At 40.4% G+C, this 13,185-nt stretch overlaps 1 protein-coding gene across 1 annotated transcript in view; it reads left to right on the top strand.

Annotated features, from left to right (window-relative positions):
• The window catches only part of SCFD1 (sec1 family domain containing 1), a 141,744-nt gene extending 138,910 nt beyond the window's left edge, over positions 1-2,834 (top strand). Inside the window, exons 23-25 of the mRNA XM_075844681.1 lie at positions 279-344; positions 1,380-1,448; positions 2,259-2,834. Of these exons, the coding sequence (XP_075700796.1) occupies positions 279-344; positions 1,380-1,448; positions 2,259-2,282 (159 nt within the window). The 3' untranslated portion in view covers positions 2,283-2,834. The remainder of the gene's footprint in view (positions 1-278; positions 345-1,379; positions 1,449-2,258) is intronic.
• The last annotated feature ends 10,351 nt before the right edge of the window (positions 2,835-13,185 follow it).

The following is a 13,185-nucleotide window of genomic DNA, read 5'->3' as shown; positions in this document are numbered from 1 at the left end:
CGCCCCTGTTCCATACTAGAGGACCAAATGCTACAGTCACTTCTGATACTGGATGAGTTCGATTATAACAATGTACATAACCTATGGCAAGTAATGAATAGGTTTCCTGTCTGAATATATAGTAACACATTTGCTGTGTTTCTATGAGAAGTTTATGAATCTGTTTCTGGTCTAGACGTTTTCTGTTTCTACATTAGTAATGTATGATCAGTTTGATGCCATTTGTGTTTTAGCATTTATTAAAATTAATTTCCGTGAATATATTATGTTTTCTGCAGGCCATTGTTTTCGTTGTAGGAGGAGGGAACTACATAGAGTATCAGAATCTAGTTGATTACATAAAGGTTGGTGTACCTTGAGTTTCTCCGTTTTCTTCTTAGTGACGGACCGCTGTTATTCCCATTCATATTTTTCAGGTCAATATAAAGTTCAATTAATATATTGTAGAACTGGTTTTATACAGGAGAGTTCTGCATCCATCCATTTTTGGGAAATTGCTGCACATTATTTTTCCATATAATAAAAACCTTTGGCAAAATAACACTTCTTTTCTGGATTGTGCACAAAATATTCCCGAATTAAATTTAAATGCTGATACGTCTGATGGTCGGAAATTTGTTTTGGTCAAATAAATAAAGACGTAAATGCACCTGTAAATACAGTAGTAGCAGCAGGAGATGCCTGTGCAGCAGAACTGTATATTATTGTAAATGCAGCGGTTTCCTCCTTTTCGTTCTAGTGTTGTGTTCGCTCTCCTTTCCCGCTCCACTTCCTATGTGCTGTCCTCTTGTCTGCTACCTCTGCTCTTCATCATATGTTTTCTCCCAATTTCCTTACATTCTTTTTATTACTTCATTGGGCTTTGCTCGTACTTCTGCCTTTTTGTATTTTCCCTGATAATTGGTGTCCTTAATCCATTCCCCGGACTATTCTCCCGATGTTTATTCATTCTTATGCTGTCTTTTATTTTCGTTCCTTTATTGTACCTATTCCTTGGACTGCTCTCTCCCTTTCTCTCAAGCAGATTACTTTGGCTTATTGACATGCAGACACTCTTCCCCATAAAACTAGATTTCATGGCAGGCATGCGGCTCTGATTTTGCTTTGCTTTTGGATTTTCTTGCTGATTGCTAAGGTCTGACTTTCCTTTGCTGACTGTTGCACTGAATTTCTTTACATGGCCAGCTCCACAGAACACTTCTTAGGACCATTCCTTCCATAATCATAAGATTCTTGCAATACATTTCTTTTCTGCTTAACCCTTTGACTGACAGTGAGATATTTAGGAGCTCTGGTGTTTCCTTCTTTAGTGTTCTATGTTTAGTCTGTGTATTTCCTGTGAATGTTAAACCTTCCACCTTGCTATGTTCTTTTCCCAGACCAAACAAGCAAAGCACATTCTCTATGGCTGCACCGAACTCTTCAATGCTACACAGTTTGTTAAGCAGGTACTCTAACAAGTTTACAGTTTTTAAAACCCTTCTCATGCATAACCCTTTAGATTACCATCCTCCTGGCTAGTGCCATGTGTTGCTTACATCCTAATGAAATATTTTTACTTATTGGTTATGTAAATTCTCTTTTGTAGAAGGACTGGCAACCAATGCCATGCAGTGCAAGTATTAAAAAGTGAGCTAGCTGTAGTTATGGAAGGGAACACAGTGACTGCTTGGTTTTAGCAACTTGTTCTGGTGCTTTCATGTACTATATCCACTAATAGAAGTAGTCCCTATATTGGGTCTACCTAGTGCAATGTATCTTAGTGAAGTACCCCCTACTCCCTACATATTACATCAAACTACCCTTAAGCTGTGATCATACAATGTGCTACACAGCATGACCGTGCCAGTACCACCTGGCGTACATGCACCACAGGCTTAGAACCTAGGCCCTATTTTACATATCTTAATTATGATCATATATGTACAGCAAAACCAGTGAAACCTTTAATGCATGACTTTTTAGGTCGAGGAATAACAATGCTAATGTGGGCTGTATCTCTATTGAGTATTTGAAGAAACTGCATTTTTAATAAGTTATTACCCACACACGTTGGTATCTGGCCTCCAAGAACAAAGGCTGAACCAGAGGGAGTCTCATGCAGTCTGAGCGAACATCAGCTAGATGTGCCAAAGTGTTTATTTATGCAGTTCTCATCGTGCTAATATTTAGTCCAGCGGTTCTGCCTCTGTCTTTAGAGCACATACATATTACTATTGATACATTTGATTTAAAAAAAAATCTCGTTTTTATTTTAGTTATCAACGCTTGGACAGAAGTAAGAGGCGTAACCACCAGGGACCTCATCCGTCTTCTCTGGTGTTTGTGAACTGACACCATGGACTAAAACATCTGGCCTATACTTGTACTGTTCCACTAACCTTTTCAATGACACTGGGGCATGCAGGTGTGGAAGAACAACAGTGAAACGAACTCCACAGAGATCCCTATCGTATTCTGCACAAATGACTTGCCGGCTTTTCTACCAACTCCATTTATTTAAATATGCTGAAGGTGTCCACCCTATGTAACTGGGCATTAACACAATCTCTGTCCACAGAGATCATCTCCAAATAAAACAACTGATATTGTTTAATTTTATAAAGCATAAACTATATAGAGTTCATATATTTAATGGCAACACAGTTTATACTGTGACATGGGATACGCTGAAAAGTGGAATGCAAATTACGAAATGGCCACTTGAGGACCACGCTATCTAAAGAGGATAGTGAAGATATGAAGCTGCAAAATCTTACTGCCATTAATTTAATTTTTTCTTCCTATGCCATGTCCACTAGAAAGAATAAACAAATGTTAAAACAAGGTGGAAATGTAGTGTCTGAAAGTTGTATTTGTCTCCAGTAAGATAAAATCATTTTTAATAGGGAAATTTACTGATTGTTAAGTTGTGCACTTATCTAATTCACCTAGTAATTCGTACAACTCTGGTCCAAATGTAATATTACCACTCTCTAAATCCCTTGTAAGACCATAACTCACGTATGAGATTCAGTTTTGCATTCCATATTGTAAAAAGGATATAGGAGAACTGGAGAGGGTTCATAGATGGGCGACTGGATTATTAAATGGGATGGGAGGCGTCTCTTATATTGATAGGCTGGAAAAATTGGACTTGTTCAGCTTAGAAAAAAGATATTTTATTATATATATGTGTGGTCAAAACAAAGAACTGGCACCTGATTAGAAGTCAAGCAAAGAGAGTATTCAGAAAAGGGCTAGAGGCTTATCTAATGATAAATGGCATTGAGGGTAATAATTTAGCAAAGCGTGGTACGAAGTTGATATAGGGAAATTGTGCGACTGCCACGGGGCAAAGTTGAAAACAGTTGGCATGGGGATTTGTGTTTTCCTCTATGTCAAATACTCAGGTCTGAAAAAAGGGTAAACTTGATGGACATAGGTCTTGTTTTAACCTAAGTAACTGTGTAATTATGTTACTGAACTAGATTTATGTTTGTGCAAGATTTCTTCTTGGAACACAGATCTGCATTATTTACGGCCCAACGACATAAATCACAACTTCATTCAAGAGACTGTAATGCTATTTCATGTTATACAGCTGAAGTTTATTAGGACCGAGAAGGAGAATATAGCTGCCAATTCCAGGTATTTCAATGTCATTTGTTCCAAGCATCTTCCCCCGCATATTTGCAGTTATACCTCCTCTTACATTTTTAACCCATTCACAGATTCTATGGTTTCCGCTGGAAACCGTAATGGTCACTAGAACAACTAGTTACTACCAGTTGGTGTTCTTATCTGCAGCACCAGTTTTTTCTCTGCATATTATGTAGGGTCAACAATAAATATCAAATACTGAAAAAATGCTCAAATATGAGGCAAGTGATGAGAGAATGGACTTGCAAGAGGAATTGCTTCTTTGTATAGTAAACCAAATATGAGATCACAATGATGATTTTTGTTCCTCTTCTTCAAATTGTAAAAAACCATGCCACACACCTCCCCAGAGTCTTAAGTTTTTTGTATTAAGCATTAATACATTCCAAAGTATTTTTTATACACATTAAAAGTTTCTGCACAACACTTCTTCGTGTCTCTGATTACATAGTTACAGAATTGAAAAGGTTGACACAGATCAATCATGTCCAACCTTTAATCCTACTGTGTTGATCCAGAGGAAGGCAAAAACCCACCTTTAGACGAATGCCAGTTGCCTTGTTAGGGAAAAAATTCCACCTGACTCCAAATATGGCAGGCAGAATAAATCTCGAGAACAAGGTCCTGTCTCCAGAATCGAATACCCATAACTTGTAATATTATATTTTACAAGAAAGGTGCCCAGGCCCTCCTTTAATTTGCTAAATGAATCAAACATTACAAGATCCTGTGGCAAATAGTTCCAAAGTCTCACTGCTCTCACAGTAAAGAAGACCAGTCTATGATTATGGTGACACCTTCTTTCCTCTAGATGTAGAGGATGCCACCTTGTCATAATTACAAGCCTAGGGTGTAGTAAGTTCTCTGTACTGTCCATTCATATGAGTACATTGTAATTAGATCGCCCCTAAGCTGCCTTTTTTCTAAACTGAACAGCCCCATGTTTGATAACCTTTCTTGGTACTGCAATCCGCCCATTCCCTTAATTATCTTGGTTGTAGTGAAGACAGGGAGATGTGCTACTGGCAAGCGACCTTTTTTTTGGCCATATAAAATATCTAATCAGCCAATATAAGAGCGTTTGCTCGTTCATCGGCTGATCGTTGTCCTGCTCCACATCTTGATTATGGAGTTCAGTGTTGAATTCCAAATTGTATAAAGGATATAGGAGAAATGGAGCGGGTTTAAAGGCGGTCAACTATATCGTTAAATGAAATGGGAGGTGTCCCTTACAATGAAAGGATTGAGAAATTGGTCTTGTCCAGCTTGGAAAAAAGACGCTTATTAAGATGTATAAATATAAGTGTAGTCCATACAAAGAGCTAGCACAGAATCTTCTCTTTTCAAGGACCAGGGGACATTCATTGTGTGTGGAAGAAAGACGTTTCAGACATCAATATAGAAAGGGTTCTTTACAGTTAGGCCGGATTCACACGTGGCGTTTTGCGTGCGCAAAAGGTACTTAACAGCTCTGTGTGTCAGCCCGTATGATGCGCAGCCGCCATCATTATGACGCTCCGTTTGCTTTTCTGTTTTTTCATTCATAATTTGACAGCTGTTGCGCGAATCACGCGCGTCCCACGGAAGTGCTTCCATGTGGCATGCGTGATTTTCACTCACCCGTTGACTTCAATGGGTGCGTGATGCGCGAAATACGCACAAAGAACGGACATGTCGTGACTTTTTTGCAGCGGACTCACGCTGCTTAAAAATCACGCAACTGTCTGCACGGCCCCATAGACTAATATAGGTTCGTGCGACGCGCGTGAAAATCACGTGCGTTGCACGGACATATATCCCGTTCGTCTGAATAAGCCGTTACAGTAGTCAAACTATGGAATGCCCTTTTCTAAAAGGTAGTAATGGCAGATACTATGTCCTCATTTAAAAAAAGGCTAGATGATTATTTACTGACAAGTGGCATTGAGGGATATAAATAATCTAGCAATGATTTACACGTATAATTGATTGAGAAAGGTTGAACTTGATGAACCGGTGTCTTTTTTTTCAACCTGTGTAACTTTGTAAACTTAGTTTGCCATCTCTCTGCCGAAACCTCCAGCTTCTCCAAATCTCTCTGTAATATTTTATTATCCTCCGTGTTGATTACTTTACAGAGCTTCATATAATCCGCAAATATTTAACCCCTTCCCGACATCCGCCGTATATATACGGCGGAGGTCGGGTGGAGGCGCTCGCTCCATAGAACATAATGTAACATACAGCCGACACAGATTATTTAAGCCCTAAAATGTTGCGGTCAATAGCGACCGTGGCATCTAAGCCCTTAGAAAGAGGGGGGCCCTCTGTGTCGTTTCATCCCCCCCCCTCCCCGGGACACGATCACGGGTTGCCGATTGTTATGGGGGCCTAATGAAGGCCCCCTGGTCTGCCAAATGCAGCGGTCAGCCGCCATTCAAAACATAGCGCCAATGACTGGATATACCAGCAACCAGCAAGGCAAAGTGCCTGATGAAGGTCTTGTTCCGACCGAAACGTTGCACGCACTAAGCCTCTGGCATCAACTACAATTGATAAAGGTTTTGAAAATTCTTGAGATTTATTTATCTTGTGTGCCGAATACTTCTTTGATATGATTCTTTGTACTCCCATTAAGCCATCAGAATCACGATATACTGTAATACATTAGTATTGCAGAATATTGTGCAAGCTATCCAACGATCGCTGGTTCAAGTCTAATAAAAAGACCAATAAAAAAGTTGAACACCGTTAAATTAATAATGTTATTAAAAGTTAAGAAAAAAAAAACTTTTTTTATACAACTTATTTTTCCTCTACAATTATTTAATGCCACATCGCTACCGTCTTGCTTTAGTAGTTTGAACGCTTTCTTTTTATCATTTGTTGACCCCCTGTTTTATTTAACCATATCGTCTTTCATCCCGTTTCTAGCTTGTTTATTCCCATAAGCTATATATATTTTTCACAGGACCTATTTAAGAGGCTTTTAAAAATGTCCCATTTAGTTTGTGTGTTTTTATTTTTGAGGACATACCAGTTTATGCCCTTAATGTCATTCCTTAGCCAATGAGAATTGGCCTTCCGAAAGTTGTTTTTATAGCTCCTCTACTAAACATCTTATTATAGGATAAAATAAAATTTATTATGTTGCGGTCACTATTCCTTAGGTGACACCCAACCTGTACTTTTAAAATTCAGTCCGTTCTATTGGTTTAAATTGAGTCTAGTAGTTCTACCCACTTATTGAGTCCTGCACCAGTTGTAAAAGTTAGGCTTCGTTCACATATCCATTAGGGCTCCATTTCGACGTTCCGTCGGAATGGAGCCCTGACTGACACAAACGGAAACCTCCTCCAACCTTCTAGCCATGTTCTTTTTCCAACTCCGCTGCACACTCTCCATTAAATTGCAGCCCATCCCTACTGTAACGATGTGTAGCCAACAGAGAAGTCGTCTCAGTTCTCCCAAGAAACTGAACCCCTCATTTCTACATTATATCTTAAGCAACTTGTTTACCTTTTGAATCTCCCGCTGTCTCTCTGCTGTGGAACGTAGTAAAGATAATAATTTTGAAAATACTACATTTGAGGTTCTTACCTAAGCCCCTAAAATAATGTTTTCGGACTTTCCACCTACATCTAACAATTTCATGGGTGCCAATGTGCACCACGACTGCTGGGTATTCACCAGCTTCTCCTAATAATCTGTCAACTCGATCCAAGATATGCCGAACCCGAGCGCCTGGAAGACAACAAACTGTTCTGGTGTTCCCGGTCTTTTGACAGATTGCCCTATCTGTTCCCCTAATAATTAAGTCCTGGCTACCAGGACCTATCTAACCATTCCTATGCTCCCAATTTCTCTTCTTACTGGAGCAGACAATCCCCTGGTTTCTAGAGTAAGTGTCCTGCAGCGGTGCTACCCATGAACTGATATTCATTTGCTAACTTTGCAAACTTATTGGATTGGGGTTTAAGTGTGTTTTTCTCTGGATGCCTCTGTTTAAATTCGTATTTGAAAAAATGAAAAAACACAGTGCACATAGTGCATCAACCGGTATATAAGATGCCAATTTTCAGGTGATCAGTTATGCTGACCTGGTGGTTTGGTGATGGGAGCACGACATCCATAAAGGCGTCTCAAAGGTGCTGCAGCCTGGGTTCCAATCTGGGCAACCGTGCTTCAGATGATGCACAATGGAGAAAGGTTGAAGGAAAAAAATTCCATAATCTGTTACCAAGGAAATAATCCAAGGAAAAAAATTTGGATTGTTCCATGGCGCTGCTACTTCAGCATTGGGTTTTCATAAAGCTGGATACGTTCTTAATAATAAATGATTTGATTTATTGTGTTTACTACACTGTTCCAGATTTGTTTTAGACTATGCTAATTTATACAGACTGGAAAAAAAAACAATGCTGATGCAGAGAACGCTTTCTTGACATATGTCGGGTCCATGGGACCCTATGTATATGTTTATCTTATGTGCCGGGGACATACACCGTATGTAGTGTCCAAACATAATGTGAACACATCCGAAGACCCCTTTTAACAGTAGTATTTTGGTAAGTATTTTGTGTTCGTATTTGGAAGCCAAATCCAGGAGAGGAATCCTAACGGAAGCCTGTCCCATGTTTAGACCCACTCTAGATTTTGGCTATAAATAATGAAGCAAAATACTGACCAAAATACTGCTGTGTGAAAGTGGCCTTAGTCCAACTATTAAAGGGCAGGTAATACATCTGACCGTTCACTATTGTACTTCTCAGTGTGGGGCACATTGATAAAGTTGCCCCAGGGTGCCTGTCAGTTGACAGCCACTATGTTGTGCGTGGTTACAGGAACACTCATCTTACATTAGTGCTCCTACCCTCTTACGTCAAGAAAACAGCTCAGCTATGGCAGTTTGATATCCTGTCTCTCGGTATACCAACTGGTAACATCCCTAATTAAAGAAAGCAGTATGTGGCAAGTCCAGGTTGTGGATGTCAATCCCCACATAGTAGGCATCTAAATTTCTTTCCATGTTAATATGCAACAACTGTCAAAGGCTGAGAGTGATTGATCTTGGTCAAAAGTTAACCGATTTTGCTAATCTAAACATTTAACACATTTGGATGGGATGGAGGTGTATTTTGTGACTTGTCCCCTGGTACATTGGTAGAACACTGGTAAGAATTTGAGGGGCACACCTACAATAATATTTGTGTAAAGATTCCCTGTCGCTACTCTACTATTCTTGGCTTGAAACTGCTACACGATTTCTAAATAAGTCCACTTGATTTTGACTTATTGCTCCTAGATATTCCTAGAATTGTTTCCCATTGAAAAATTGACCACATAATTCCCGGTATCCGTACAACACTTTCTGGAGTTTTTCTTTGGAAGTTTGCAGTTCTTTTTTCTGCTTATATAGGTCCTGAATAAAAGTTATATTACACTACACCGGTGCTGATGGTTGCTGATTCTTAGATTGTTTTATTTGAATCATGCTGTGACTGTAGGTTTATCAAATGTCCTACACCACCCATCACATAACAAATGCAGCAAAAAGTCGTCGTTTTTGGAAGAAAGATAATCTCTAGGTAAATACAAAATGTGTTCTTGTTACTCACCGCTCTCAGCCAGAATGATTACATAAAAATGGCATCTTGCTTTGATTTAAATTTGGTATTTATGGGATTCACTTTGTTCATATACTAGTTACACAATTTCCCTTTATAGGAATGTAAACCACTCTCCTAATAATAATCTTTATATGGCGCCAACATATTCTGCAGCACTTTACAATTCAGAGGGAACTTGTACAGATAATATCAGACATTACATAGACAAAACTAATGAACAATTCAAACAAGAGGAGTGAGGACACTGCTCGCAAGAGCTTACAATTTATGCTGAAATAGGGGTGATACAAAATGTAAAAAGTGCTTGTTGAGTACAATTGTCCAGCCATCTTTTGTTTTCATATACAACCAGTATGTCATATGGTGTTTCGAAATGGCTTAAGAAAAGGGCCACTTTTGTAATAAAAAAAAAAAAAAGCAATTTACATTTTTTTTGGCCCAAGTTTGGACAAATTCTGTAAAAAGTGTGAAGGGTTAAAACTGAAAATTGTAACCGCTAGAAATAGACTTTAGAGTGTCTAGTTTGTAGAACATAATGATTTTTTACCATTATTTATTGGACTTCAAGTCCATTACCCATACATTAATACCATGGTGTAAAAAACGAAATTAAGACATTTTAGTGCGCAAATGAAAAAAGGGGCACTTGTGTTTTATACTATATTTCTGGTCCAAAAAAATAAACTACACCTCCAAGTCAGGTGTCCTTATGATCAGGATAAATGAAAAAATATATTTCAATACATTTGTATGATACAATTTTATTTTCAAACTGTTACATTTGAAATGATGAAAAATCAAAATTTTTCTTTTTTTTCTGTCTTTCCACGGCTATAAAAAAAAGTACAAAAATGTTACCTATACATATATACCACAAAAAGGAAGTACTACATGTCCCAAGAAAACAGTGCAAAATTCACATCGATACATAAAAGACATACAGAATTATACTGCGTTACATGTGTGAATAGCAAAACTGCGAAAATTGCTCTGGTCACTAAGGTTTAAAACACCTTCGGTATTAAGGGGTTAAGTATGTTTTTCCTTCCCAACCAGGAAACATATGGTATTTGTAGGATTGACAGATGTGAGCTAATTTTCCTTATTAATGGTTTATAGTTATACTCAAACAATTTATCAGGATCTGAGGGGATGTGGGCTCCTAGATATTGTATACTGTCAGGCTGCCAGGAGAATGGTGTGGACACCTTAAAGGGAACCTGTCACCAGCATTTCACCTATTAAACCAGCAATACCTGGTGGTAGTGGGTGAAAAATCATTTCTATATAACCTATAATTGTCTTCTTAGTCGGCTCTGTAGCTTTAGTATTCCGTTTTTTAGTATTCCCACATTGTATGCAAATGAGCATAAAAGTGTCAAATCTTAGTTTGAAAAGAGTCATATCTGGGGGCGTGGCTTGGCACGCAACGGGAGCAGTCGCATGACTTGAGAGCTCCGCTGTGGTCCCGTGCTATATTGATCCTGTGAATATCCTGATCGTTCCTTACCTTCATCATTACGTCCCGGAGATCCAGGCAGCAGTCGGGTGGTAAGAGTGGAGTTATGTGCCCCACGAGAGGTCAAACGGCCACGGAAAAGCTACAGAGCTATGCCCGGGAAGATACCAAAGATGGCGGTTGTGCTTCTCTGCAGCAGCGCTCAAAGGGCAGTGAGACGCCTGGCGGGACGACATCTTCCTCAGCGGTGGTGGAGGAGACAGAGCCGGAACCTACCCCGACGGAGGTGATGAATAAACTCCTGGCAGCCATATCAGCATGCAAGACCTCGCTGACCGGTAAGATGGAGGAGGTGAAAATTGATATAGGCCTCATCAGGCAGGATATGCAGGCCTTGAGAGAACGAGTGACGCATGTGGAGGATAGAGTGTCGGGGGTCGAAGACAGGATGGCGGCCATGCCACGTGCGATTACGGATCTGGAATCCATGACGGAGTTATTAAAACAAAAAAATGATTTGGAAAATAGGCTGCGCCGGAATAATATCCGGATAATAGGAATGCCTGAGAAGTCGGAGGGCCAAGATCCGGGCGAATTCATATCTAAGTGGTTGAAAGAGATACTGCCAGATGCACCTTATTCACAGGCCTTTGCAGTAGAAAGGGCGCACAGAGTGCCGGCAAGACCACCTCCACCGGGGGCCACTCCGAGGCCGATGCTGGCCCGGTTGCTTAATTGTAACGACAGGGACATGATCCTACGTCAAGCCCGCCGACTGCAAGGAATTAAGTATAATGGCGTTGCTATATCCATATTCCCGGATTTCTCGGCTGATCTACAAAAGCGCAGAGCTACGTTTATGGCGGTGAAAAGGCGGCTGAGGGATCTCAATATCCCATATTCTATGGCGTATCCTGCAAGGCTGCGGGTAGTGGATAACGACCGTTCTATCTTTTTTAACTCTCCGCTGGAGGCCGACGATTGGGTGAGAGGGAAGAGATCGCCCCGCCGCGTGTGATCCTTTGGAGGGTGAGGATGGAAAGTGCTGGAATTTAAAGATGATGCTGGAGTTCCTCATGCGCCTGATGCAGGCTAAAAGGTTTCTTTTTGCTGGTTGATCTCCTGTGTTTAAGGAGGGATTCCAATGTTACGGTACACCCAACTTGAAGACTTATCCGGCGGGTGGATAGATCCGGAGGCCCTGAAAAGGGTCATTCTTATCCTCCCCATTTCATTTGGATGGACTGCCGGGACTATCAATCTGTTACCATTCTGTTCACGGAGCTTGGCCTATAATGGGAAGGAGTGATCCGGCCGAAGTGAAGAAGGGGTCTCAGTTGAGAAATCGCAGGAGAGATCCTGGTATCTGCACAGGAAGCATACTGCAGTTAAATATTACTGATGTATTGTTTACACTGCTGATTGATTTATAGTCCTCCTGTACGAATTTATGGAAAGGGCTTAAGATTTAATGTGGTGTTTGAAGATGCAGATAGGGAAGGATACGTTAACACTGCCTAATAGCACGGGGCCTTCCCCGTTACTCTTTGGTGCCACGAGGAGGGCATGATTCGGCAATGGCCTATGTGTCATCTCGCATTTCTGATACAATTTACTGTTTATATGTTAGTTCTGTCGTTTATGTTTTCAACGCCGTATTTAGGCGAATTTATACTCATTTATGAATGCAAATGTCTAAAAAGTCATACAGTGCAAAGAAGGTGGGGAAAGGTCGCTAGGGAAAGTATATTGGTATTATGCAGGAGTCGGGAGCCATCTTCCCTCCGAGGCAGACATAGTTTCCGGGCCCACTAATGGCGTCTATACCGATCGTGTCTTGGAATGTACGGGGGCTGGGTACCCCGAGGAAAAGGGCGGCCATTTTTGCATGTATCCGTAAATTTAATCCTTCTATAATATGTCTGCAAGAGACGCATTTAATCCCAGACAAAGTGAGATTATTGCGTAGACCTTGGATCCAATGGTCTTCACACTCTTTTCATACGTCCTACTCCCGGGGGGGTATCTGTATTAATCCACAAATCTCTGAGGTGGGAAGCCGTCAAACTTAAAGTGGATAAGGAAAGTAGATACGTGTTCATACATGCTTACATCGACACTATACCATTTGTATTACTGGGCCTATATGTTCCTCCTCCGGCGAATACACAGATTTTACATGAGGCTGCCGCATTTGCCGCCACTTATCCACAAGCTACGGTACTGGGCATGGGGGACCTTAACATGGTCATGGATCCCAAATGTGATAGATTTAGAGGGGAAGCTGATTGTGGGGTTCCACCGGTGGCTCCAACAGAGTTGAATTTGCTATTTCAAGAAATGGGTTGGATAGATATATTTAGGTGCAAACATCCGAATGTAAAGGTATACTCATTTCATTCTATCGGTAGGAATTCCCTGTCCCGTATAGATTATATCTTTGGGAACGCTCTAATGGTTCCGATGGTAACGGAT

Source organism: Rhinoderma darwinii, chromosome 12 (genome assembly GCF_050947455.1).
Source record: "Rhinoderma darwinii isolate aRhiDar2 chromosome 12, aRhiDar2.hap1, whole genome shotgun sequence".
Classification (NCBI taxonomy): domain Eukaryota; kingdom Metazoa; phylum Chordata; class Amphibia; order Anura; family Rhinodermatidae; genus Rhinoderma; species Rhinoderma darwinii.
The sequence above is the reverse complement of the archived record's forward strand: the minus strand, read 5'-3'. Positions and strand labels throughout refer to the sequence as shown.